At 35.5% G+C, this 27,937-nt stretch overlaps 1 protein-coding gene across 5 annotated transcripts in view; it reads left to right on the top strand.

Moving 5' to 3' along the window:
* Nucleotides 1–1,213: 1,213 nt before the first annotated feature.
* Nucleotides 1,214–27,937, top strand: part of LOC110709803 (BEACH domain-containing protein B-like) — a 29,538-nt gene continuing 2,814 nt past the window's right edge. Inside the window, exons 1-40 of one of the 5 annotated variants that reach the window (XM_021888054.1) lie at nt 1,214–1,603; nt 1,841–2,066; nt 4,142–4,205; nt 5,217–5,451; nt 6,331–6,507; nt 7,683–8,003; nt 9,335–9,542; nt 10,155–10,223; nt 10,467–10,925; nt 11,039–11,345; nt 11,866–12,324; nt 12,426–12,584; nt 12,756–12,905; nt 13,360–13,515; nt 13,732–13,773; nt 14,068–14,412; nt 14,890–15,063; nt 15,215–15,375; nt 15,497–15,812; nt 15,898–16,330; nt 16,414–16,750; nt 17,042–17,230; nt 17,314–17,575; nt 17,671–17,862; nt 17,940–18,158; nt 20,200–20,379; nt 20,895–21,010; nt 21,769–22,233; nt 22,319–22,532; nt 23,367–23,588; nt 23,709–24,182; nt 24,257–24,574; nt 24,654–25,106; nt 25,196–25,242; nt 25,369–25,462; nt 25,658–25,864; nt 25,954–26,079; nt 26,221–26,592; nt 26,679–26,910; nt 27,417–27,463. In XM_021888054.1, coding sequence (XP_021743746.1) covers nt 1,945–2,066; nt 4,142–4,205; nt 5,217–5,451; nt 6,331–6,507; nt 7,683–8,003; nt 9,335–9,542; nt 10,155–10,223; nt 10,467–10,925; nt 11,039–11,345; nt 11,866–12,324; nt 12,426–12,584; nt 12,756–12,905; nt 13,360–13,515; nt 13,732–13,773; nt 14,068–14,412; nt 14,890–15,063; nt 15,215–15,375; nt 15,497–15,812; nt 15,898–16,330; nt 16,414–16,750; nt 17,042–17,230; nt 17,314–17,575; nt 17,671–17,862; nt 17,940–18,158; nt 20,200–20,379; nt 20,895–21,010; nt 21,769–22,233; nt 22,319–22,532; nt 23,367–23,588; nt 23,709–24,182; nt 24,257–24,574; nt 24,654–25,106; nt 25,196–25,242; nt 25,369–25,462; nt 25,658–25,864; nt 25,954–26,079; nt 26,221–26,592; nt 26,679–26,910; nt 27,417–27,463 — 9,123 coding nt within the window. In that variant the 5' untranslated portion in view covers nt 1,214–1,603; nt 1,841–1,944. Of the gene's footprint in view, nt 1,604–1,840; nt 2,067–4,141; nt 4,206–5,216; nt 5,452–6,330; nt 6,508–7,682; nt 8,009–9,334; nt 9,543–10,154; nt 10,224–10,466; nt 10,926–11,038; nt 11,346–11,865; nt 12,325–12,425; nt 12,585–12,755; nt 12,906–13,359; nt 13,516–13,731; nt 13,774–14,067; nt 14,413–14,889; nt 15,064–15,214; nt 15,376–15,496; nt 15,813–15,897; nt 16,331–16,413; nt 16,751–17,041; nt 17,231–17,313; nt 17,576–17,670; nt 17,863–17,939; nt 18,159–20,199; nt 20,380–20,894; nt 21,011–21,768; nt 22,234–22,318; nt 22,533–23,366; nt 23,589–23,708; nt 24,183–24,256; nt 24,575–24,653; nt 25,107–25,195; nt 25,243–25,368; nt 25,463–25,657; nt 25,865–25,953; nt 26,080–26,220; nt 26,593–26,678; nt 26,911–27,235; nt 27,397–27,416; nt 27,464–27,937 lie in introns of those variants that run through there. The other 4 variants (XM_021888055.1, XM_021888052.1, XM_021888053.1 and 1 more) reach the window with 4 other exon arrangements.

Genomic DNA, 27,937 nt, shown 5'->3' on the forward strand with positions numbered 1-27,937 from the left:
TTAGTTGATCAAGTTTTATCCGCTTCAATTTGATTACTGTGTAACCGCGTTCATACTTCGTTATAACGAGTACTATATAGCTTAGATGATCAAATTTCATCTATTATAATTCACTACCTTCATACATTATTTTTTTGAATTTAAATGTTTAACATTTTCTTAAACCCAAATTGTTCAGATTTCAACAATAAAAAGAAATGATTCTAGTGGGTTGGGTTAGATTAAAAATAAGGGTACGTCTTCAATAAACAATGAAGTCATACCTCTTGATTAAGGGTTTATTTACCGATCATCTCTTAACTACCAAATTTAAAGCAAACAACCTAATTCATACAAACACAACTTCTTTATAGTTTTCTCACTACCATCCTTTTTATAATTAAACTAGTTAATCACACGTAAATACATTATTTTTTTACAAACTTGTGTCTATTAGTTCACCCTTAATTAATCCAAATCTATTGTCCATGACGTGTGAAACCAGTTTCTTACAATCTTCATCAGTTAATTATTTACATGGGAGCGATTTATTTTGTTGCTAGCCATAGGTCCATAGTAACAAGAGGGTTGGATCGTGTTGGATTACCACTTTGAAGCCCAATAAACTATGTGGTCATACTTCAAAATAAGTCTGGATCAATTATATTTCCACTCCTTTGCAAGGTAACTATACTAATACGTAGTAACATTAACGTATACAGACGTACTTCTTCCTTTACTATGAGTAAATAGTTATACCTTTTGTCTGTATACGATCTCCAATTACACTGTAAAAAACTAATATACTATGTATTTAAAATGCATATTAAAACGATTCTAACAAAAATCATATGATCAATTTGGTTGTTCAAGAGTAAAGATGGCAAATTTTCAACAAGCCCAAAAACGACCCAAGCTATACGTTGTGCCATGCTAGGCTTCTCTTAAAAAAAATTGGCCCAACACCAACTCATGATTTAGCTTGCACAAGCAATACAACATCATACTATTTCGTGCCATGGCCGGATCCAGCCTAGTGCCATCTTTACGATTTGAGAGTTAAGACCATTGTGGCTTAATACAAGGCAATTAAAATAAAGTCAACTGACGTACAATTTGGATTGCCGCTTACCAATCTATCTCGAACACGATCCAACCCAAAAACCCAGACCACAATGCTAGCTTCTCTTAAAAAAAATTGGCCAACACCAACTCATGATTTAGCTTGCACAAGCAATACAACATCATACTATTTCGTGCCATGGCCGGATCCAGCCTAGTGCCATCTTTACGATTTGAGAGTTAAGACCATTGTGGCTTAATACAAGGCAATTAAAATAAAGTCAACTGACGTACAATTTGGATTGCCGCCTTACCAATCTATCTCGAACACGATCCAACCCAAAAACCCAGATCACAATTTTCAGCTTTCCCTTTCATTTTCTGACAAAAAAAAAAAAAAAAAAGTAAAGAAAAAAAATAAAAATCATTTCTGTTCATCATCTTTCTCTCTCCTCGATTCTTCACTGACGCCATTGAAGCTCCAAAGAGCAAAAAAAGCATCATAATTACTTCAGATCTTCCCTAAAATCTCAGATCATCCAATTTTTTCATTAATTTTCAGGTTTACAACAATTATAATCTTAGTTGTTACGTATAATTCATTTCATATTGTTTACTTTATCCTCTAATTTGAGCAATCGATTTTTGTTTATAGTTGTTATTATTGTTTAATCTATGATAATTGCACTGCTATTTGTTAATGTATAATTTGATTTGATCAATTTTTGTACTAATTGTGAAAATCTGATTTAGGGAGTGTTTTTGATGTTGTTGTAACTGGAATTTTTGTGTGCTGCAGAAAAATTGAACTCAGTGGTAAGAAAATGGGGCACAGTGAGGAGTTGTGTAGGTGTAATTGGCTTTGCGAGTTATAAGGAGTGATTGTTGTCTGGGGAGGTCAGGATGCACCTTGTGAAGGGTGTGGCGAACCTCATTCGAGGTTCGTCTGGTGGCAATAACTCGGAGTCTGCCTCGGGTTTGCAAACCGAGCGTTTTACTCTTCCCGCTCATAATGTTTGCTTCAGGTACTTTGCTTTGTTCTTTATTTTGCTTTGAGCTTATGTTTTTACTGTTATGTATTAGATGATGCGAAATTTAAGGTTAGTACGTGTTTGATGATACGAATGATTGAGCAATTGAAGAATCATGTAATGTGTTTCACTTGTATTCTAGAACTTTAGAAGTAACAGACATTGATTAGGATTTCTTTAAAGTTTTCCATTTAGCTTGAGTTTGAATAGGAGCTTTTGGCTTTATTAGCAATGTATTACGATTTGCTTCCACTTTTTTCCTGTGATTGAGCAATTGAAGAATTGTGTAATGTGTTTCACTGGTATTCTAGAACTTTAGAAGTAACATACAGTGATGAGGATTTCTTCAAAGTTTTCCATTTAGCGAGTTTAAATAGGATTTTTTGGTTTTATTGGCAACGTATCATGAATTGCTTTCGTTTTTTCTGTTTCATTCTTTTAGTCTAACTTTAGTGTGGGAGGTGAGGGAGGAGCTTTTGACTAGCAAATGAGAGAAATTAAATCAAAATCAGTGAAAAGTGAATTTGCACTTGAGGAATATGTATGCGGCAAACTATACATGTCTAATGTCCCTACCACTTCTCCTTAGGCGGAAAAAAAAAAGTTATGGGCCATTGTATTTATGAGTATGGCTAAAGCTTAGTGAATAATATATACGAGTAGATTGCTTTCCTTGGCATTCGAAAACAAAGGTTTTAGCATCTTTTGTTGCTATCTGGGTTCGTATAAACTCTTTAGTATTTGTCACTTTCATCCTCTCGATAACTCTGGTTAACTAATTAATGCATGGTGCCCTTCTAACTAATGTCACTGAAAGATGGAGTAGCAATTTGAAGAATAGCGAAGAGGCTTAATAATATTTCACTTGGCATTTAGTTGAAGTAGTTTAATTGTTTCGCTACTAACAAAAAAATAAAAAAAAGTCATTTGGATGCAAAAGAATCATAGATTCATATATAACAAGCCGAGCCAAGTAACCTTTGATGGATGGGATGTAGGTTTTTAGTAACTCTATGGATCCATGTGAGGGTAAACATTTAGAACTTTATGGGATCGTGGGTTTATAGTATCATCCTTTCAGTTTTAATGCAGTCTGACGCAAAAGATATGTAGGCTTCCTTTATTCAACCATGCTACTTTTCATATGCCTGCAGCCTTTCAGAAAGGATAGGTAGATTTACTCTTTTCGGTGAATCTGACAAAGCCTTGAAGAATATAAAGGATAAAAATGAGCTGTAAAAGTACTAATATTATTCATGATAGTGGGTCATATTACCACTCCATACCATACCATGCTGCCTTTGATGATGGGGATCTTCCTAAGCCTAACAGCCTAAGCTGGGTATGAATTTTGCAGTTTTACTCCACTCAATTGCTTGGAGGCCTTTGTGCCCTATCCCTGCATTTGCAAGGACTGACATATCAATTCACAGCAACCAAGAAGTAAATAGCACTGAAGTGGGACATTAATTAAGTCGCTGTAATCCATAGGTGAAATAATGTTTATTAGAGACTTTTAGAACTGTATAAAAGTGAATAAATTGAACCATAATGCAATATCATTTAATAATAAGAATAGTAGGATTTTTGTAAGAAAGCAGTTTGATCATGTGCTTATAAGCATGTCTCCTATGCTGTAGGGGCTAGGTCATGCATTAGTAAGAATTCCTAGAGCCACGGAGTCAATCATTCTCTGTGCCTTGCATCTAAGCTCCTCTGTAACAACTTTGTCAGACTCATCTAGAGTCTGTACTTGGTGGAATTAGTCTTTTTATTTGTGATTCTTTGACCACTTTAGCTTCTGTATGTTTTCTTCAATCGTTTTCTTGCTTTTGATTCGTAGAAAGTTGCAGCTATTTTAGCACTGATTACTTGGTCTATCAGTCTATTGTTGTTACTTGAAAAAATTGGCATATGTTCTCCTATTAGTAGGCTTCTTAATGTTCACTGACCAAAGACAGCTATCTATAAATGATCCCTAGGTTGTGTCCTTTTATATTTTCCTTAAGCTTGATTGAATTAAAAGACATGATATATTATCTTACTTTCTTTGCTGTTTCCTATTTTAGTGAGGTTGGCAATGAGTCAATTCTAAAAGGTCTATGGGAGAAATACGAAAAGGCTGCTGATAAGGTAGGTGTGCTTGAATTGCTCCTTACTTCTATTGGCTGCAACCTCCAGGGTTGCTACTCTTGTCATGTATTTGCTGAGCTGATGTGCGGCATGATTGATAATCAAGCTTAGTTGATGCATTTGGATAATCAAACCACTTTCCCATTTAGTGGTAGCTGAAAGTGTGTGTGTTGACGTGATGAAATGCAAGTTTGTTGTGGTTGTCAAGATCTTTGTTTTATTCTTTGATGTCTTTTAGACTTGTTTACCTATTAATCACTAACAAAGTTTGACCTTATTTTGACTCAAAGGAAATGCAAGTATGTAAGAACTAAAGCAAGCAAATCAGACAGTTAATGTATCAAGTCAAGTTTGATTAATGAAAAAAGAATGTGGCTGGTACTTGGTAGTATCTTTTTATCTTATAAAGAGGGGGAAAATAAGCCTGTGGAAAACTTATTCATTGTCTTGACTTTTATTTTTTAATTGGAGGAGCCCCAAACATAGGCCGAGTTTAGGAAAATTTTTTATGAGTAGAAGGAAAAGTGCACCAAGAAAAATTTGAAACCATGATGCTTGATCCATAATGCACTTGTTACGGCACATGGTTATCAATTGAATTAGTTTTCTCTTGAATATTCCTACCGCATTATACAGTCTTATATTGATATGTCTTTCTCTCTCTCTCTCTCTCTTTTTTTTTTTATTATTTTTTTATTTTTATAATTTCATTTTGGGGGTTGGGGGGTGGGGCCGTGGGGGTGCCTGTGGTAGATCATGACTAAGCCTGCTGCATTCAAGTGCTATCCTATGCTCTGATTAAGGAAGCGCTTAGACATGCTCAGTTCTTTATACATTTATCTTTTCTATCTCTCTCTGATTGATCTTTACATTAACGTAGAATATTACTCTGGAACTGGTCTTTAGAAATTATCTGACAATATCCAGTATTGTTCCATATTTACTATGCAAGTCATTGTTCTGTTTAATTTCTTCTAAAATGCTAATGTTTATAGTTATTGCTCAAACTAGGTGGAAAAGAGAAAGCTGTTTCGTGTTTTCCTTAAGCAGTTTGTAGACGTGCACAACAATTGGGAGCCTATCATCACTGGAGAATGTACAGATAGTACATCGTCAACTGTCTCAGAAGTGGAGCAATCCTTTCAGTCTGGTGACACATCTGTTGGTTGCTTTTCTGGACACCCAACTGAATTTATAATAACTCTAATTGATGAAATAACACAAATGACTTCTATAGTCACCGAGTGTAAGCTGATATTCCTTTTCTTTTCCTCTCTTTCATATGGTTTCAATAAAAATTAGCTGCTTCTGATAATAATTCGTATTTGATAACCTACTAACTACAGCCTCAATAATCATGGTTGTAGTTTTAACTTAACACAATAGGTAGTTGCAAAGTTTATAAGTAGTCAATTGATTATGTTATTTATGGCTGCTAACTTTATGCCGATATGAAATTGATGCAACTTCCACTTGTTGCTGATTACGCAGTCATGTTTCTTTTTCTTTTTTTTTTTTTTTTTTTTTTTTTTTTCCTGGCAATGAAGAGGGAAGATAGACTACTATACACTATGCTGAAGCATAAATGCTTTCTTGTTCAGTGGTTTTTACTAATGTTGGTTTACGCTTCTCAATCTTTAATTTACTATGTCCCTACGGGTTAACTTTGTGCAATGGGAGAGTAGAGTTTATTTCGAGAGTCATGTGTTGGTTTTTACCTGTAAGTGTCTCAATGTACTTGTTTATGTTTAATGAATATGGACATTATCATATTGGAATATATGTCTAACTAGATGGTGAATTAGACTTTTATGATTTGGATTTCTTGATTAAAGGTATACTTGAATTGTTAAGCCCTGTGTGTATTTTATGTGGAGATTATTGTAGTAAAAGGTACACATAGATAGACTTTATTAAATTGTCTTCTTTGTTGTATTTCTGGGTTGGTTAAGGCTTCGTACATCTAGATCTACCCAGATCTTGTCATTGGTGAAATCTATAGTGATTTGTCATTATTCTTCATTGTCTTTATTATATTATATCTCTTTTGTCTCTAGTTATCTGTCAGCTTGGTCAATATATGATCTTAAATAATATCAAACTTGCCTTTTGTCTATGACTGCAGTGGATACCGGATTTTCAAAGTCTACATATGATCCACTTGCTGTCTCCACAAGCCTGAAGATTTCTACAGAAGGGATACCTGCCCTAGAAGCATTGGTGATTGTAGTTCGTTCAGTTCATAACTGCAGAATTTTAGGCTATTATGGTGGGATACAAAAACTTGTTGCTTTAATCAAAGGTACTGGAAATTAAAACAGGAGTTTTTAATGTTTGTTATCGTGGTGCTTTTCACAATTTATTGCGCTGATGCTCTTATTTTGAAATGCTCTACAATTACAGAATGATTTTAAATTCTCAGAAATAAAATGAATTCCAGTTAAGCTTCTAGAACTATAACCTTAAAATACTCTATAAACTTGGGTTTATAAATGAGTTCATAGACTATTTTTTGAATTGGGGACCTTTATGGTGGTACTCTGTTTTGGGTACTAGCTCATATTTGGGTGTATTTGTGGTGTTGACATCATTTATTAAGGTAGTTGTGAACATATGCTTTTTGCAGTGCTGGTAATTCAAGTAAGTTTTGTATTTGGTTTTGGGTTGCGTTTAATGTATATTATGATTATGGTAGCTACAACAAAGTTACAAACTTACAAAATACTATGCATAATAAATGGTCTAAATGGGTCATTTTTTAGGTCTGTGCTGGGTTGAGTTTGAGTTTGGGTGATATCATGCATCTCACTTTCAGCTTGAGAATAAGCCCATCTTAATTCTAAACAGCTCATTGCTGATTGTCTGATGAAGGATTCTCATTTGTATCTATTGAGCCTGGGTAGTACTTTCGTGTCACATATTATTCTTGAGGTGTTCCTTGATCTGACCGGCATTATTACTATCTGTTGTTTTCATAAGTTAAAAGAAACATTTAAAATCTAATAATTCTGTAAAGGATTACATATCCTTATTCATGTGATCTGGATTGTTGGTGGTCCAGATTTTGTATGTTTAAAATGGTATTCAAGTTTAAGTAATGAGCCAATCAATAGTCATGATCAAGTATTTTAGCAATTGACTCGTCCAATATAAATTAAATTTGGAATCCCAAGCTCTACTCTATTTTTTGTACTGTGAGAGAACTTAATTTATTGATTAGCTCTAGAAAATGCTAATGTTATTACGTCTTGTTTTAAATTAAACCCGTGTTTTTTTTTTCCTTCTGATTCTTTTGGATTTTTTTATTTGCTTGTTTTTTCAGTAGATGCTTGTGACAGGTAGCATTGAGTGTTTTTTTATAATTTTTTTTAAAAGTAGTTTTATTCTATTCTGTTGTATTCTTAACTTTAAAAGGAGACTTTCTTTTTTTGTTGTGTATCTTCTCTGACATATATAGTCATTGAACTCTTTTTTTAGCGGCTGTTGTCCAACTAAAGGCGATTGCTGGAGCTCTTGCTGGAGATGAAGCTTTGTCTGATCATGCTCTGAATATATTTGAGTTGTTGCAAAAGTTACTTGTACATGTGGTGTCAATACTTTGCAGCTTCATTGACTTGAACTCAGATGCTTATGAGATGGCTAATATTTACAGCAGTATTACGTTTTCATTACCAAGTGGTGGTGCATCATTGATAGATCCTTCTGCCACATTTAAAGTTCAGCGTGGAAAGTTGTATCCATGGAAGAAGACAGCTATCGTGTCAGTGATGGAGGCTGGTGGTCTCAATTGGTTAGTAGGTAAGGTAGGCATATTCTTTCCTTTTTTTTTTTAACATACATCATAATTTGAGCTTGCACCATGCATTTTTTTGTTTTTACATGTCAAGAGTAGCAAACTAGGCCATGGTGGCTCAAATATTGTAAGGGCTTTGCTATATGTGCATAGAAAATGGACAATAAATGTATCTGCTGATGTACATGAGATTGGGGATGAGTCATTTACAGGTAGTGTCTATTCTATGTGCATTTCTATTCTAATTGAATAGAATTAGGAATAACAATGTATCTGGCAATGAGTTCTTTGGCTCCCAAAACTTGCACATTGGCTGGGTATGTACCAGTCTGTTTATCTAGGAGAAAAGTTTTTTATTGAATGAAGAAGTTTGTTAGAGTCCTCTACAGTGAAGGAATCAAATAGAAGTTACCATAATTACTAGTCACAATGTCAAATGCTTGGAGTTGATAAAAAAATGAAAAAGGAAGTTACCTTTGAACAGTTTGTAGCTCAGATAACTATGTCCAAAGTGAAGCTAAAAGAAGCCACTCTCTCCAACAAAGAAATCTGACTTCAAGTAGAGTCTATCAGTTATGTCTAACCAAATAATGGGCGAAATAGTGAAGAAAGTTTATCACCTCTGTCCACTTTTGGTTGACACACCTCATTCTAGCTAACTCGATGAAACCCTTATGGCTTGGAGTGGATTAGCTCAGCTTTCTCTATAATCCATTTGTGAATTCAATTTCTATGTAGAAAAAAGGACTAATTTATTTAGATTAATGGTTAAATAATACTTGTTTCGATGCACTTGTTTTTTTGATCTTATCTACTCAATCAGTGATCTTTGTGTTACTTTCACTTTGCGGATGATCACTTATCGAGCTCTATTGTTTTCTGTAGTGATTTGCTGATTTTTTTTTTATCAATTTGTCTTTTCTTCATGTTTTTTATTGTTTACTGTCGGTGTCATTAGTGTGTTGTTTTAGGGGTTTGGTAACGATAAGGAGAAGCGTTATGGTGATGTGCTTTCATGGCAATAATGTAGTGTGTATATAGGGCGAAGCTCCAGGGGTCTTCTCATAAATCTCTGTTTTCTGATAATGTGGGATAAGGTTACGGGTTACCTAGTTAGCGCCATTATGGGCTAAGGGGGCTGGATCTTTCAAGAGTAAATTAGTTGGGGAGAGAAATTGGCTTTATCTGTAATCTTTATCTTCATGTTCAGAAGACAGAATCCTTTTTTTCTTTTTTCTTTTTTTTTTTTTTTTTTTTTTTTTTTGTGATTATTCAAAAAAGCTTGTGTCTCGTGTATGAAAGTTCATTGTATAACATGCAGTTAATCTTGTTTCAGAATTGCTTCGTGTCATGAGAAGATTGAGCATAAAAGAACAGTGGACTAATCTGTCCCTTCAATATTTGACTTTGAGGGCTCTACATTCAGCTTTATCTGAAAACTCTCGTGCTCAGAATCATTTTAGAAGCATCGGAGGACTTGAAGTTTTGTTGGATGGACTTGGACTTCCATCTAGCAATGCAGTGGCATCGCAGGCAGCCAATAGGTATTATTAAAGGGTGTCTTCTTTTTGGCCTTTATTCTCTCCTCTCTCATTTTGGTTAATACATACTTAGCAACTTATACATAGGAGTCATTAAAATTTGGCTTTTGGGTTGTGTATTTAATATGCTCATGTTTGGAGTAAAAGGTGTTTACTGTTTAGATAAAGCCTCTGATGGGAATTATGAGGAATTAGTTTTATGCTTTTTATGCAATAGCAGATATAGAAGCTATTGCTGCATCCAGGCTTTGAAAACGATGCATGTAAGGAAACCCAGTTCTTTCCAAATTTCAGGGAGAGGTAGATACTTTTAATCAGTTGCATACCTTGATACTCAATGTGAAAAAACTTGTAATCTTTCTGATATAAATGAGTCCTGCGACATGTTAGTTTGTCTGAATAAGAATGTTTTAATACTTTTACTAGTCTTTTGCCTATCCATAATAGGTCTTCGCAGCTGGTGCAAATCCATATCGATAAGCTTTTGATTGAGGGGCCTACCTTAAATTTGGTTATGATCTTATTATTTGTACTAGATGTTGTGCTTTGTTGTAATTAAAGTGTTTCTGTTTATCAGCCTTTTAGCTGTTTTTATTTACTGTGAATTGTTTGCAGGTATGAAAACATTCTGCTTGCCTTATTTCAACTTCACGTGCTATCTTTGGAGGTTCTTAGAGAGGCAGTGTATCCTTAATACATTTCAACTTTTCCCTCTACGGCTCTACCTACATACAATGCAATAGGTTAATGTTTTTAAATACATTTTGAACAGGTTATATATATCTATTACTGAAACAAGTTTATTGATTGTTGTTTACGGCTGTATACTTAATTACTTTTTTCTAATATTAGTTTCTCTAGTCATCTGGAATATCTCCAATATCAAGTATGCATCAGTACTTGGTTATTTTCTTAACGGATGCCTAGATATGGGAATGTGAATAACATGCAATTCTTGTGTGAGAATGGAAGAGTGCATAACTTTGCAAACAGCTTCTGCATTCCTGCTTTTGCACTTCAAAATTTTGAGCTACGGAGGAAGGAGTTTTCTGTACAAAGTGATCTGGAATGTTTAGCCACGACATCAGAGCATGACAGTGAAGAGAAAGTTTGGAATAAAGAGCCTTCAACAGTGTCTCTTGCTGGGGAATTCATAAAATATTGGCAACATTATGCTTTTACATTGAGCCAGAGTTTCTGCTCTTTTATGGTTGCTTTTGAAGATACTATGTCTGAAAGTATTGATGGATCAACTGGCCGACATAATGTGCCTGTTTCTTCATTATTTTCTGAACTTTCAGTAAGATGGTTATTAAGAGTTCTTCTGATTGTCTTTCCTTGCATCAAGGCTTTCTCAAATCAAGATGAATTGCCTGCTTTTTTAAGGTTATTATTGGATCCTTTTTGTCAGCATTCATACTTTTTTTTCCTCCTGGAATGGAGGTGCTGTCAATTATTGTTATCAGAACTCAGTGATATTTTTTTGCTGGTTTCTGTAGAATGTTCGTGTGTATCTTACAGCATCAAGCTCTGCATGCGTTAAGGCAGTTTTTGAGTTCCTTACCGACATTGCTTGAAGTGTTTCGGGCGGAACGAATATGGGAACTTGTCTTCTCAGAGAACTTTTTTGGAGCAGCTTTGGAAGATTTTGAAGTTGATTGCTCAGCAACCAAGGGTTCCTGCTTATCGTCTATCACTATTGGCAATGATAATGAAGTGCTGGTTCTTACAGTAGAAAGTCTCCAAATGGAAGTCATCTCATTTGCTGAGTTTGCTGCAACTCTCAAGGAAACTACACATAATTTGGTTAGTTAGTTTTTGCCTATTTCACTTAGTTGATTAACAATCATTCAACCTGGCCTGCAGTAAAACATAATTTTTAAAAGCAGAAGACTGCGTAATCTGAAAGTTTTTATAAAGAAATTATACATAAGTTTTTTTTGCCGATTTCTAAAAGGATTTAAGTTTGAAAAGTTTGATGGGGTCTGGTTCCATTTCTTGTGATGCTTTGATTCCAGTTATGGTGTATGTGAGATGATTCTACTGAGATTTTATAATTGATAAGTACAGAAAGATACAAAGGGGGTGTCACCCGTGTACAAAAGGTGCTACAGGAAATTGAATTCATCTTTGTGCCATACTCAATTACATTTGCATGTGATAGAATTTTATTTATGCGCCCTATTTAAATAATGGCAATTTCTGCTCTCTTTAATCCAGTTTAAGTTTTTTTTTGAAGTTGGATCCTGGAAGCTTGCAAAACTTTGTTCATATTAAAGTTCCATTTCCCACTGCATGCTGACTTTCTTTTTCTCTTGTATGGCAGCCAGAGTGTTCAGCTTTATTAGATGCACTTGAGCGTTCTGCTCACAATCCAGAGATTGCAACGGTGCTTTGTAAAAGTCTACTTCAAATATTGCAACATGCACGGGAAAAAACGCTTGCTTCTTTCAAGGAGCTTAAGGGGATGTCCCGAGTGCTTAGAGTTGCTTGCATTCAAGCTCAAGAATTTAGGCCTAATGATTCAACCCCTAGTGAAAAATTGACCAAAGTTGAGGATATCCCACCTAAGAGTTGTCATAGATCAGACATTCCTGCAGCATTGCTCAATTTCGATAGGAGCATGGGAGCAACTGTGGAGCTCTTCAACACCTACTTTTGTGTAGCTGATGATGCAAAAAGTTTGGTGCTACATGATGCAGAGTGCATTGATTGTTTGTTTGATTTGTTCTGGGATAAAGATTTAAGAAATCTCATGCTTGGTTATATTCTTGACCTGATGAAGGTGGTTCTTTTACTTTGAATCTTTTCTATGTTTTGCCTTGAGGTAATTTTTCCTGATTGCTTATTTGTTACTATGCCGGGGCTTGGATTTTGGATGGGCAGGCTGCTCCTAGTTCTAAGGATGATCAATCAGCAAAGTTGCAATTGTGCTCTAGGTACCTGGAAACTTTTACCCAGGTAAAAGAAAAGGAAATAGATTTTGCAGAAGTGTCAATTGAGCTTTTGGCTGGCGTGAGAGAGATGCTGTTGATGGATCAAGAGGTATTCGTCTATAGCACTCCTTTTTTCTTTCTCCTTTTGCACCATGTTCTGTAACTCAATCACTCTATTGTTGGTCTCACTTTTGTTCTACCTTATATGTTTCCTGTCTTTATGGACCTTGATTTCATGATTGGTTTGATGTCTTATATTTGCAAAACTGTGTGCTTTCAGTATTATCAGGAATTGTTCCGTAATGGCGAATGCTTTATTCACGTTGTCTCCTTACTCAATGGAGTTGTTGATTCTATGAATGCGGAGAAATTGGTCCTTGATGTCCTCCAAACACTGACTAGTCTTCTTTCCAATAATGACATATCAAAGGTATGAACCTCTTCCGGCTAGCCAAAGATTTAAGTTGGTCATAGAAAATAAACCACTGGCTTCCACCCCCCATCCCCCCCCCCCCCAAAAATCTTTTTCTTTTCCTATGCTTTCAATGTGTTATGCTCTTGTTGGATTTTATGCAATTAAAGTATTTAGGTCATAGATTCTTCTCATTCCCTATTAAATTTTAAACGTAGGGATCAGATAGGTTCAAAACTATTCCTCCTATCACTGGGCAGGGTTTTCATCATAATTGTACTCTGCCAAATAATTTTATTAGATTCCTTCTTTTAGTTCTGATGTTCTAATTGAGCAACATTGCAGCAGTGTATGAGTTGATATACTCTGGATTTACTGCCTTTAACCTCTGAATGTCTAATTGAATCCACTTACCTAAAGTCTTGGTTTTTCTGTTCGTGCTGTTATATTTTCTGTACATATTGTCTTTCAGGCCTCTTTCAGAAATCTTGTAGGGAAGGGTTATCAGACTTTGCAAAGTTTGTTGCTGGAGTATTGCCACAGTCAGGCTAGTGAGTGCCTTTTAAATTCACTGCTTGACATGCTTGTGGATGGCAAATTTGATGTGAAAGGGAATCCTTCAATAAAAGTACTCATCCTTATCCTTTTACTGTCCTGTTGATATACATTTTTGAACTTTCATTTGAATAGCAATTGTATTATGATTGTCCCTTATGTACAGGGATGTAAATAAATCAGGTTTTTGATGTTTTAACTGTATTTAAACCGTCAAAACATCATTATTTAACTTCTGATTTCTTCTGCATTATGCTTATATAATTCTCTTTCTATATCTATTGTGCAGAATGAAGATGCAATAATTCTTTACCTAAGTCTCTTACAAGAGGTTGGTATTTCATCTGCAACTGAAGCAGTTTTTATTATTTTTTATTTTTATTTTTATTTTTTTATTTTTTTTTTAATTTTTGGGTGGGGTGGGGGAATTAAAGAGTAGGGTTTTTGTTTTCTAAATCTGGAGTTTGAAGTTGCAAAATACTGTTCCCTCCCCATAAACGAATTGGTTTTGAGTCCATCAATCTCCATCAGTTTGTCTTCTCCTGACCATATGTTTGTTTTTTCTGAGGAAGGGGGGGGTGCTTCCATTGCTTTGTGTTTCTGACGGTTGGCTTATCATTGGCAGAGCAGTGATTCTGTGCAGCAAGCGGGGCTTAATATCTTTCTGCAGCTACTGAGGGATTCTATATCCAATCGAGCTTCCTGTGTGAGTGCAGGGATGCTCAACTTTCTTCTTGATTGGTTCTCAAAAGAGGACAACGATAATGTCATATTGAGAATCGCTCAACTGATTCAAGTAATTGGTGGCCATAGTATATCAGGGAGAGATATTCGCAAAATTTTTATGCTTCTAAGAAGTGAAAAAGTTGGGAAGCGGCAACAATACTGCTCATTGCTTATGAATTGCATTTTGGCAATGTTGAATGAGAAAGGGCCGACTGCCTTTTTTGACCTCGTTGGAGATGACTCGGTAAGTTTGCTATGGTCTCATCAATTAGTCAGTTTCTGTTGATTTATAGGTCACTATATGCTGATCTCTTGCATTCTAGTCCCAAACGAGGGAAATTGAAGGCAAAAAGTATTAAACATAGAAAATTTCCTAACCTCTAAAGATCACCTACATGAGGATCAGCATGGTCAAAGAAGCGATAGCGCAAAATCGAGGCCTCATGTAAATCTCCAAATTCGCCTTATAAGACTCCTAATTCCTAATTGAAGTAACTCCACCTGTTATGGGCGGCCATTGCCCCCCGATCTGGCTTACATCCAGCTTCTCAAAAGACTTGCAATTATCTGCTTGATAGTGTTTTTTTTTTTTTCAACGAGAAGGGAAGTGGGGGATGGGGTGTCAAATGTATTTACTTTTTTTTTAAAAGCTATAAATGCTATGTTTTTCACTTTGACCTTGAAGTTGGACTTGATGCTTTTAAATATTATTATTGGGCAGGGAATCGTACTCAGAACGCCTCTGCAGTGGCCTCAAAACAGGGGTTTTACTTTCTCATGTTGGCTTAGGGTAGAAAATTTCCCTAGATGTGGAACAATGGGACTCTTTTCTTTCCTTACCGAAAACGGGAGAGGATGCTTTTCTCTAATTTCCAAGGATAAGCTAGTTTTCGAGGTAATTTGCAGATCAATTTATCACCTGTTTTCATTTTCTATATGCATCTTTTGTGGAACCTCTTCCGTTTGCATATGAATTTGTAAGCATGTGGGTGTTCGGTGGTTGGGATTGCACATCTAATTGCTTGGTTTTCCCTTGTCCTTTGCAGTCTATCAACCAGAAGAGACACGGAGTTTCTTTTCATGTCAATCTTGCTAGGAAGAAATGGCATTATCTTTGCATAACCCATAGCATTGGTAGAGCATTTTCTGGGGGTAGCCTTTTAAAGTGTTATCTGGATGGCAATATTGTATCATCTGAAAGATGCAGGTGCACTTTTATCTTTTTTTCTTATTCACTAGATTTTTTTGGCTTTGAGGGTGTTTACCAAAGAAGTGGAATATTGTCAAAGAATTAAGACACACTCTATATTCTTTTTGTAACTCTCCAGATATCCTAAAGTTAATGATCCGTTGACAAAATGCGCAATTGGCACCAAGATACTTCTTCCTTTTGGTGATGAGGAAAATACTTCATACTCCATCAAAGATATTTCACCATTTCTTGGTCAGATAGGCCCAGTTTATTTGTTTAATGATGCCATCACCTCAGAGCAAGTTATGGGTATCTTTTCCTTGGGTCCAAGCTATATGTACTCATTTCTTGACAATGAATTTGCACTGTCATCTGATAGTCCTTTGCCTGGTGGGATCTTTGATACTAAAGATGGTCTTGCTCCCAAAATAATTTTTGGACTTAATGCACAGGTTCTCTTCTATCTTTATGTTCTGCTCCAAAAGTTGCTATTATCTGATAACACAGCTCTGATCATATCTAGGCTGAATATTACAGGCAAGTAACAAAAGAGCGTTGTACAATGTTGCACCCCTCATGGAGTATGCAGTCGTAAAGAATCCATTTGAAGCTACAGTACTGGCAGGGACACAGCTTTGTTCTCGGCGATTGCTACAACAGATTATTTACTGTGTTGGAGGCATATCTGTGTTCTTTCCTCTTTTTACTCAATCTCACTTTTATGAAAATGAAGAGCAAACTGACAACCGAAATCCGTTGCTTATACCTATCACGAAAGAGCGTCTCACAGCAGAAGTTATTGAGCTTATAGCTTCTGTCCTAGATGAAAATGTAGCAAATCAACAACAAATGCATCTTGTTTCCGGATGTTCAATTCTGGGGTTTCTGTTGCAATCAGTTCCACCTGAGCAACTAAATTTGGAAACTCTTTCAGCTTTGAAACATCTGTTCAATGTTATTGCAAATTGTGGTATGGACATCGTTCCCTTTCTCCCCTTAAGTTAGTGCTAATTTTTATTCAGACAAGTTGATGCTCTTCGGTTTTTGATCCAGGCTTGTCGGAGCTTCTTATAAAAGATGCTATATCTGCGATATTTCTTAATCCTCTCGTGTGGGTGTTTACTGTTTACAAAGTTCAGCGCGAACTATATATGTTTTTGATCCAGCAGTTTGATAATGATCCAAGACTGCTAAAGAGTCTGTGCAGGCTACCACGAGTCGTGGATATAATACGCCAGTTTTATTGGGATAATGCGAAATGCCGATCTTCTGGTGGATGGAGACCTCTCTTGCGTCCTCTAACAAAGACAACTGCTGGAGAGAGACCCAGTAAAGAAGAAATACAGAAAATCCGTCTTCTTTTGCTCAGCCTCGGTGAAATGAGTCTTAGGTAGGAGAACGTCTTTCTTGTTCCATTATGTTGGTTAGCTATGATTGGCAATTTTATTAAAGGAGAGTGCTCTTTGGGTGACACATGCTTGTGTTATTGTAATTTTTTTAACTAATCGTTTTTCTCTTTTGGTTGGGGTGGGCTTTGGCTTGGCTGTAGAAGAAGAGGTTGTTTAATTATTTGTTTGCACCGAGTTCTGTAATCGATTCCTTTTTTCCGTCAAGCTGGTTCCATATATCATCTGTCTCGAAGTGTCTAACATTGTTGTTTCACTTTCACAATTTTTTGCAGGCAATGTATTGATGAATCGGATATCAGAGCACTTGTTGCCTTTTTTGAGATAAGTCAGGACATGGCATGTGTTGAGGATGTTCTCCACATGGTTATTCGGGCTATCTCTCAGAAATCTCTTATGGCACCATTTGTTGAACAGGTGAACTCCATTGGTGGATGTCATGTATTCATAAATCTTCTGCAGAGGTATGATTAATGCAGATCTTCTGAGATTTCATTTGTTGTTAGAAAATAATTTCGTTTAATTAATGGTTTTTCCCTTTTATCAGAGCACATGAGCCGATCAGATTGCTTAGCTTGCAATTCATAGGCAGGCTTTTGGTTGGCATTCCATCTGAAAAGAAAGGACTAAAAATTTTCAACATTGCGGTTGGAAGGTCTAAATCTCTCTCAGAAATCAATAGGAGAACCAATTCGAGAATACAGCCCACTGTTTTGGCCATTTCTGAAAGATTATTCAGTTTTCCTTTAACAGAACATTTATGTGCCACTTTGTTTGATGTACTCCTTGGTGGTGCCAGTCCGAAGCAGGTGAATATATGGTGATATACTTTTCTGGTTTTTGGTGATTAATAATATCGATTTCTTGCTTCATGCTGACTGTATTCTACGGTATGGATTTGTAGGTTTTACAGAAGCAAACTCTTGCTGAACGTCAAAAAAGCAAGGGCAATAGTTCTCAGTTCTTTGTTCCTCAGGTTTTGGCTCTCATTTTCAAATTTCTGTCAGAGTGCAAAGATGTATTGGCCAGAGTCAAAATAATTACAGATCTTCTTGATCTTCTTGATTCAAGTCCGTCGAACATAGAATCACTAATGGTACCTATTTATGTGCTTTTATCTTTTGCCATTTTTGTATCTTATTATATCATCTAATGTTGTGTCTGCCTATGTAGGAGTATGGATGGACTGCCTGGTTGACAGCTGCGATGGAGCTTGATGTAGTGAAGCATTATAAACTGGATTCAGTTGGTCAAAGTGAAAGCGAGATGATTGAACTAAATTCTGTGAGAACACTGTTTTGTGTTGTTCTTTGCTACTATTTGTTTTCTGTGAAAGGTGGCTGGCAACATTTGGAAGAGACAGTGAATTTCATACTCATGCATTTTGAAAAGGTGGTTCTTAACTCTTTGTACTTTGTTAACATTTCAATGGTAATATATACTTCTGGTCTTGTAATATAAGTGGGCAAACAACCAGATGAGTTAACCTTTCCCATTGCCGAAATTTCTGCTATTAAAGAAATGCAGCAACTGCGTGGATCAATATAATTTAGGTACTAGTCGTAAAATGTCTAATCACTCGTATGTGCATGTGATTAAATTTTTCTGGTGATGAAAATTTTTAGAATGCGTAACTTTATTTAGTATATGTCATGACTACTGAAAGGTTTACGGCATTGTAGAATTTTTTTACTACAAATGCTTTCCATAGAGCCTTCATGGAAACTTTAAATTTGAGGGATATAATTACTATCATTTCATAGTTTGCTATCAGTTCATTCAATATTTCCTTCTACAGAGGACAAATTATAACATTATGATAGATTAAAATCCCCAGGCCACTTGTTGCCCCCCCCCCCCCTCTTTCTCTTTTCCATCAAAAATCTTACTCTTGTTTTTCAGTCTTTCCTTGCTTTTCAATATTATCGTTTCAATTAGATTTGTATGAAAAGCATCCATTTTCTTGAATTAGATTAAGCCTATTTTTTTATCCCCCCAATTTCTTCCTCCTCAATTTCTCTTTACCTTCATTGAATTATGAATGTGTGGATTTTTTTCTTTTTTTTTTTTTTTTTTTTTTTTTTTTTTTTTTTTTTTGGTAATCAATGCAGATCCAATCCATGCTATTCGGCTATGTAACGAACTACAGAAAAAAAAAGTATTTAAGTTTTGAAATTAGAAATTAAACAACTTTCTCAACGAACCCTAAAAATCATTAATCTAGTCAATCAAAAATATTTCTCATTGCAGCGCCTTGGATAACGACAATCCAAACCCATTAAAAGCTGAATGCTTCTTATTTTTCCCCTTGAATACCCACTCGGGGATGGGGGGAGTCTTGGAGCCTTATTTCCTTGGGAGTGAGGCACTTCAGGTGCAAGCAGTGCATCAATATAACTTACGGTCTTAATTATATAAAAGGGGCTCATGATAACCCTTTTAAAAAAAAAGGCTAAAAAAAACTGATATCATGCATTATCATGGAACACTAAGTGGGTTTAAAGTGTCCTTAATAATAAGTGAATCGCTGTAAATAAGACTCCCTTTGAATTGGAGTGATTGTCCTTCTTTCCATTCTTGTATGTTTCAATTGATGTCCGAACTTTACATTCACTTTATTTGAATTCAATCCTCTTCTCCACTTATAAATAATTCTTATAGGTTATCTTTCACTTTCCTTGAATCTTTGTAAATAGTTACTGGAATTAATATTCTAAGTGATATTGGGAATGTGATCCAGTGTTTCTTCTTATAAAGCCTATTTTCATTAGGGAACTGTACACCCTCATGGCTTTGCCTCTCTCTTTAGCAATTGCAATTGTGATAATTGTTGCAGTGTTATGACGCAGTATCCTGCAAGTGTAATACGCTGTATCTTTTAATTAGCCATCACAACCAGTGTTGATGAATTGGAACCTTTTTGCATTTCATTGTTGTAGAGAATTGAAATATAACTATGTTTGAATATGCAAATTATAGGACCTTGCTAATATTGTAGAGTAAAATTCGCTCTATATATTTATAGTGACAAGAGTTCAGGTTTTTGTAGATATAGATTTGATAACAGTACATGCCGCTAATGCCATGAATAATAGTCTAAGAAATTTCATGGCGTGTTTTTAGAACACATTGTTATGGAACAGCTTTTTGAGGAACAAGTTGAGAATTTCTAACAAAAAAGTCTTTACACAACGAAGTGGCCTTGATTTGAATTAGTAATGTTGCCTCAATGCCTCATGTTTTTATATGTATTAGGAGAGATGAGGACATTCCATTAGCAAAATATTAGGCTTGTTTGTCGCCCTGCTTTTTAATATTTTCTATAGTAATTTTTTTTTAGAAATAATACTTATGGGGTAATTATAATCCACCAGTCTGATCAATTGGGTTACTTTAAGTTGTCATTCATGATCTTGATAAGTTCAATGTCTAGCAGGCTGGCGTCTCATACCACTACTTGCTTCGGGATATATTCGAGGATTTATTACAGAAGCTGATAGAATTCTCTCACGAGGAAAATGTTTTGGCATCTCAGCCTTGTCGTGATAATACCTTGTATTTCATGAGATTGATTGATGAGTTGCTTCTATCTGAGATTGATCATAAGCTTCCGGTATGCAATCTATCTGAAGCTACTACTTGTATTTATTATTTAATAAATTATGTTTGCATCTATGTCATGTGATGTATCCTCTGAGTTGAAAGCTTTTAGTTAGTGAAATTGTCAAGATGTATTGTTTGAATGAAGTGAAGCAGATATAAACTTTGTTGAGAGTCTTGGGACTTGCACATCTGAAATTAGTTAAGCAAATATATTCCAAAGGTGTTTCTATTGCACAACTAAATGATGCAAAACATCTCATCTGTCTTCTTGAGTTTGATATGTATGGAGTATAATTCTTTTGCTCTTTGCCTACCTTTTGTCATCCTTGAAATGAAATATAAAGCATGAAGGTTGGACACTTCTATTTTAAAGGCTCATCAAGTGCTTTCCTATTGGTGAGCACTTAGCCACTTAGCAACTGACCTTTTTGTTATCATAATATATGTAGCAATCTTATTTCTGGCTAGTGTGATTTCGTTGCCGAAATTTGAAAACATTAGTGATTTATGAATTGTTTCCTACAGTTTCCGGCAACAAGCACAGAGTTTTCTCCAGATCAACTTGATGTAGAGGGTTTCACAGACCTGGGTGCTGCTCTTCATGATGCATTGCAAGGAGAATCCGTTGAAAGAATGTCTAGGTAAATTGAATTGGTGTCTTATTTTTTTATAATTTTTGAACATTTTTTTTTTGAAAATAACTTGTTCTTTTGGACTGATATTGGTGTGGTGCTATCTTTAGTCATATAAAATTATGTGAGTTATACTTGATTTTTTTTTTTATTGATTTTTTTATTTTTATAGTCTTGCTCCCCATCTATCTTATTTTCATATTTATTCCTATCCGTTCCTCTTTGTTATTTGAGATGCTATATGACTATGTAACTGGAGATCACATGAAGCATCTCTCTTTAGCTATTATTATAATTTGTTTTGTTGACCTTCTTCTCCCCTAAGATACAGAGGTGTTTCATGCTAAAGAAGGCTCTGCATGTCATTTTTACTCTTTTCCTTTAGATTTATGCAAGTTGGAGCTCTTTCCTTTGCTATTGGTTGCACAGCTTGCACTCTAGATATATATAGTTGTCCCAAAGTGGTTGCACAGTTTGCACTGTAGGAATTGGTTTGCTTCATATATAGTCAGTGTGTATAATTTCTTCTTTCACCTAGCATAATGTGTTTCTAGTTTTTAGATGGCAGTTATCTTCATCTTCTACCGAGACTTTAGTGTTCCAAATTCAATTGCTTCATTCTTAAGACTAGTTGTTGACTGTAAATGAGGAAGATATATAAACTGATGTATCAGCAGATATAACATTTGTGGTTTCACATCCTCATCTTAGCAATATGTCATTTTATTTCTAGAAAGCTGACAGTGTATGCTTAATTTCCTCCTTAGAAATTCACCAGCAAACAAGCTGCCTACTGCCAATGAAGATGTAATAGCTGATGACAACTGGTGGAGCTTATATGACTGTCTTTGGGTTGTTATTAGTGAGATGAATGGAAAGGGACCTGGCAAGACTATGCCTAAATCAAATTCTTTTTCTGGGCCATCCCTGGGGCAAAGAGCACGTGGCTTGGTTGAATCATTGAATATCCCTGCAGCTGAAATGGCTGCAGTTGTTGTGTCTGGAGGACTTGGGAATGCACTTGGAGGGAAATCAAGTAAAAATGTTGACAAAGCTATGCTATTAAGAGGGGAAAAGTGTCCAAGGGTAGTTTTCCGCTTGGTTATCTTATATCTTTGCAGAGCATCACTGCAAAGAGCATCTCGAGGAGTCCAGCAAGTGATTCCACTTTTGCCATCTCTTTTTCTGCCTGATGATGAGCAAAGCAGAAACCGGTTACAGCTATTCATATGGTAAATTTATGTTGCATCTTTAATACTTTGTCCTCCATGTGATGCATTGTTGGACATTTATGACATCTTGCTTTTATTTGAGCAGGTCTTTGCTGGCTGTCAGGTATCAATATGGGATGCTTGATGATGGCAATCGTTTTCATGTTATATCTCATTTGATCAGGGAAACTGTCAATGGTGGGAAATCATTGCTTGCTACTAGCATAAATAGTGGTAATGAGTCATCAGATCCTGGCACTACAACTGCAGAAATGGGTGCTGTGCACAATTTGATTCAGAAAGATAGAGTACTCATAGCGGTAGGTCTCATGTTGATTATGTGTTGCCTTAATCAATCTTAAAATTGCTTGTATGCATGTTATTTATGCAGGGATAGAACTAGTGATGTTAAAATCTAGACAGAAGGTTCATTGAAAGCATTTAACTTTTGGAGAGATGCTTAAGTATAGCTGGTTGAGATTTTTAAATTAAGAACAACTGCTGTATGTTTTTTTTAGTGCATTTGGCTAAGAAAGATCAAATGTTTTTTGGATCTGGGAGCCAGACCTTTAGTTCTGCGTTTTAGAGTTACTAGGGATTTCATGCTGAGATTGGGTTATTTCTATCTTGTACAAAACAAAAGGATAGGTAAACTTTTAATAGGCTTCAGTTGCCTACCTGGTTTTATTAACTCGGTGTATGTGAATGCCTTTTCCTTTGTAAATTTGTTAATAAAATATTTAATATTCTCTTAACTGCAAAGGCATGCTTATCTAAATTTTAAGGGAGAAGTTCCATAATTATTTCAGTGATAATGTGATAGGGGTAAAAAGTGAAACGGAGATTATTATTTTTATAAAAGCCATTCTTAGTTGTTTACCTCCTTTTACTTTGTCGTTATGTATTGTGATATACCTTTTCCTTGTAGATTTTTTAATAAATATTTATTCTTTTCTCCTAATTGCAAAGGCATGCTTATATTATTCTAGATGACTAGTCTCATCATTATTCAGTGATAATGTCATAGCAAAAGAAAACAGAAAAAAGTAGATTATTATTATTATAGAAGCTATTCTTAGTTGTTTACCTCCTGTGACTTCGCCGTTATGTATTTTGTAACACGTGAAGTAATTTTTTCTTTTTTATTTTCTCAGGCTTCTGATGAGGCAAAATTCATAAAAGATTTAAAGACAGATCGCATGAGGCAGCTGGTTGACTTGCAGACTAGGATTGATGAGAACACACTGACAGACTCTGGCCAGAAAAAGGCATTTGAAAATGAGTTGCAAAGCACTTTAAGAGGAATACTTGCTTCGGATGAAAGTAGGAGAGCTGCATTCCAACTTGCTTGTGATGAGGAGCAACAAGTTGTTGCTGTATGCACACTTCTCTTTATGTTGTTTGATTATTATTGATGCATATTGTGTTGCTTAGATAGTGTATCGTAGTTGCATTGCTATTCTGCTATTTTTTTTTAACTCTTCTAATTTGATCAGGATAAATGGATGCACGTTTTTCGATATTTGATTGATGAACGAGGGCCATGGTCAGCTAATCCTTTTCCAAATTGTGTTGTAAGACATTGGAAACTTGATAAGACAGAAGATGCATGGCGCCGTAGACTGAAGTTGAGACAAAATTATCATTTTGATGAGAAATTATGTCACCCTTCGTCCAATGCTTCAGAAAATGAAGCAGCAGTTGTACCTTGTGAAAACAATTCTGGTGCTGGTGTACCTATTCCAGAGCAAATGAAGCGCTTATTGCTGAAAGGAATTCGCAGAATCACTGTAGAGGTGAACCCTGAAGCCAGTGAAAGTGATAATGAATCTAATGACTCTCAGGGAATGAATTCTGAGGAGGTTCCAGATGGCCAATTTTCTGAGCTGTTGAAGGATGGTGAACTGAAGGATGCAGTTCATGAAAGAAAAGATTCTTCTTCACCTACTTTTGAGACAGATAGTGGGCAGGTAATTGGGACATGAAAGTTCTGTTAATTTTAATATATACACTGTAATCTCATCTGCGTCTTATTTTATTGCAGGCTCTTATGACTGTACCCTGCATCATGGTTACTCCAAAGAGAAAGTTAGCTGGACACTTGGCGGTCTTAAAAAATGTCTTACATTTCTTCGGTGAATATCTGGTGGAAGGCACTGCAGGGTCCACAGTTTTTAGAACATTTGATTCTTTCAAAAATTCTGAATCAGAGACAACTGATCAGTCAAACGAAGCTGAGAAACTGAAATTTCTGAAAATTCCAACAGATGCCAATTTGGTTGCTGAGAAGCATAAAGCTATTGATACTTTGGAGAAGCAGATGAAAGGCATCAAAAGGCATTGGAGGTGGGAAGTCTCCAAGGTATACTACTTTGCCTTTGAAATTTGTCTGTGTGTGCTGCTATACTGTTTTTTACAATTGTTTTACTTTCTGGCTGTAGATAAAAGCAGTGCACTGGACTCGGTATCTGCTTCAATACACTGCAGTTGAGATTTTCTTCAGCAATTCTGTTGCTCCAGTTTTCTTCAATTTTTCTTCCCAGAAGATGGCGAAAGATGTTGGAAGCCTAATAGTTGCCACCAGAAATGAGTTACTGTTTCCCAAGGGAAGTGCTAAGGACCGGACTGGGGTTATCTCCTTTGTTGATAGACGTTTGGCTCAAGAGATGGCTGAAACTGCTAGGGAAAGCTGGAGGAGGAGGGAAATAACTAACTTCGAATACCTTATGATTCTTAACACGCTTGCTGGAAGGTCTTATAATGACTTGACACAATATCCTGTCTTTCCATGGGTACTGGCTGATTATACTTCAGAGACACTTGACTACAACAAGTCCTCAACTTTTAGGGATCTATCAAAACCTGTGGGAGCATTGGATCCCAAAAGATTTGAGGTTTGTGGATCTCATATCTAGACATCTAGTTAGTAAATAATATTAACTTACATTTGTTGATCCATATTTTCTACTTAATATCTCTGTAGGTTTTTGAGGATAGATACCAAAATTTCTCTGACCCTGATATTCCCAGGTATAATCTGTGGCTGATTAATTAATACTTTTTGAAGATAAATTGCTCGCCCAAAGGGCCAAGGGAAATATAGCAATGTGGATTAAATTGATAGCTAACATGGGAAAAAATATTCTTTTGTTGCAGTTTCTATTATGGATCTCATTATTCCAGCATGGGGAGTGTGCTCTATTACCTTATTAGGCTTGAGCCATTCACTGCCTTGCATCGGAATCTACAGGTATGTGGACTGTGGAAGATTGGAGTTTTGGTTATCTTTGTCAATTTTTGGTCCAATCAATTTGCTCTGCATATATTAACATATAGATTTTTAGGTTCAGCTTCTTAAGCCTTGTGTTTTAATAATCCTTTATAGGCATTTTTTTGTATTCTTTCTACCACATTCAATTTTGTGCTTACACAAATTCTTGTTCAGGGAGGTAAATTTGACCATGCGGATCGTCTATTCCAGAGCATTGAAGGCACATTCCGCAATTGCTTGTCTAATACAAGTGATGTAAAAGAACTAGTTCCTGAATTCTTTTACATGCCAGAGTTTCTTGTTAATTCAAATTCCTACCATCTGGGTGTTAAACAGGATGGTGAACCCATTGGTGATGTTTGCCTTCCCCCGTGGGCCAAGGTTCTAACTTTTTGTAACTTGTAGGGTTTAAATAAGCTTAATTGCGTGTTCTGGCATCTAAAAACAGTTGTATGCTTCATTTGTTTCAGGGATCGGCAGAAGAATTTATCTACAGAAATCGGGAGGCTTTAGAAAGTGAATTTGTTAGCTCAAATCTACATCTGTGGATTGACCTAATATTTGGTTACAAGCAGAGAGGAAAGCCTGCCGTAGAGGTATTATAATTTTAATCATTGACTCCCCACACAGGACCCTCCTTTTGTGGGGAGAGTTGAAAGTATTCATTTAACTGGTTGACATTATTATTATTTTATTTGGTTGTTTTAAGTTCAGCTTTATCTTCTTGGATGTTGCAGGCGGCAAATATCTTTTACTATTTAACTTATGAAGGTGCTGTTGATCTTGAAATAATGGAAGATGAATTGCAAAGATCAGCTATTGAAGATCAAATTGCTAACTTTGGACAAACTCCTATCCAGATTTTTCGGAAGAAGCATCCAAGAAGAGGACCACCAATTCCAATTGCTCAACCTTTACGTTTTGCTCCTGGTTCTATAAGTTTGACATCAATTGTTTCTAGCTTCAGTCATTCTCCATCAGCTCTATTGTATGTAAATGTATTTGACTCTAATGTCATCCTAGTTAATCAGGGCCTTACGATGTCAGTTAAGACGTGGTTGACTACCCAACTGCAGTCTGGTGGCAATTTCACATTTTCTGGATCACAGGTTTGATGACTATCAACAATTTAAATTCTAAAGCATTCTGATATATTTTCTGCAGTAATTTGACAAAGTTATAAAACTTTGTATAGGATCCATTCTTTGAGATTGGTTCTGATGTCCTCCCTCCTCGTAATATTGGAAGTTCTTTGGCTGAAACTGCTAAACTTGGAGCCCAATGCTTTGCTACTTTGCAAACACCTTCAGAGAATTTTTTAATATCCTGTGGCAACTGGGACAATAGTTTTCAGCTTGTATCTCTATCTGATGGAAGAGTGGTTCAGAGCATTAGACGTCATAAAGATGTGGTTAGCAGTGTTGCAGGTATATATCATACTCATTTTGTTGCTAAATTTTATGTCTTGTTTCCTCTCCATTCACGACATTTGGTTGCAACTCCATGATCCAGTTGTTGAAACTTCATTGATTATTTAGAAATTGTTTGTTGAGCTGTGGAAACTCCATATTCAATTACATCAATTTTTATCTTCTGAACAGCTGAACACTGTGTGAATTAAAATATTAGCTATTCATGTATAGGACAATTATATAAGAAAAGCAATGTCTGGTGTATTGTCATACATGCTACTTGTTTAATACTTAGTATATTTTAAAAACTTCTAACATCCAAGGAATTATTTTGAAACAGTCTTCTTTAATTTGGTGTTATGAAATCTGTTTGATCGATGCTCATGTGCTGCATAGACAACATTATTGCACTTGAATTGTAATGATTAGGGGTGAGCATAACATGGTACCCTGTTAAAATTCTTGGAACTGGAACAACAGGTTCCTCAAAATGGGAACTGATACCGGAACCTCTTGAACAGGTTCCTGGAAATTGGGAACCGGAACCAAGTTCCAGTTTCGATTCAAGGTACCCTGTCTTTTAATATACTTCATAACTTTTTGCAAATTTTTTTTATAAAATATTAGATGGCCACTAATCTTATAACTAAGTTTACAACTCGCAAATAAAATAAACTAATAATAGTTGTTTATTAAAAACAAACTAATGTCACTTTGGATTTCTTTTAGGAAAAATTGTCAAAAATAATACGACCTTTCAGCGGTCCGCCAAAAATAAGTCAACCTTTTGATTATTTCTGAATAATACAATCTTTGGGGGTTATCCGCTAATAACAAGTTATAACCGGTTAGTGACCTATTTAACAAGTTATATAAGACACGTGTCATTATCTTATTCGTTAGAAATTTAATTTGTTTTCTTTTTTAATTTTTAAATGATTATTATTATTAATTTTTTTAAAAAAATTAATTTTTAAAAATAAAAAAAATAAATAATAATTTTCTTTTTTAATTTTTTTTAAAAAAAAAAAATTAATTTTCT

The sequence above is a fragment of the Chenopodium quinoa genome, unplaced genomic scaffold, assembly GCF_001683475.1.
Source record: "Chenopodium quinoa cultivar QQ74 unplaced genomic scaffold, ASM168347v1, whole genome shotgun sequence".
In the NCBI taxonomy this organism is placed as follows: Eukaryota; Viridiplantae; Streptophyta; class Magnoliopsida; order Caryophyllales; family Amaranthaceae; genus Chenopodium; species Chenopodium quinoa.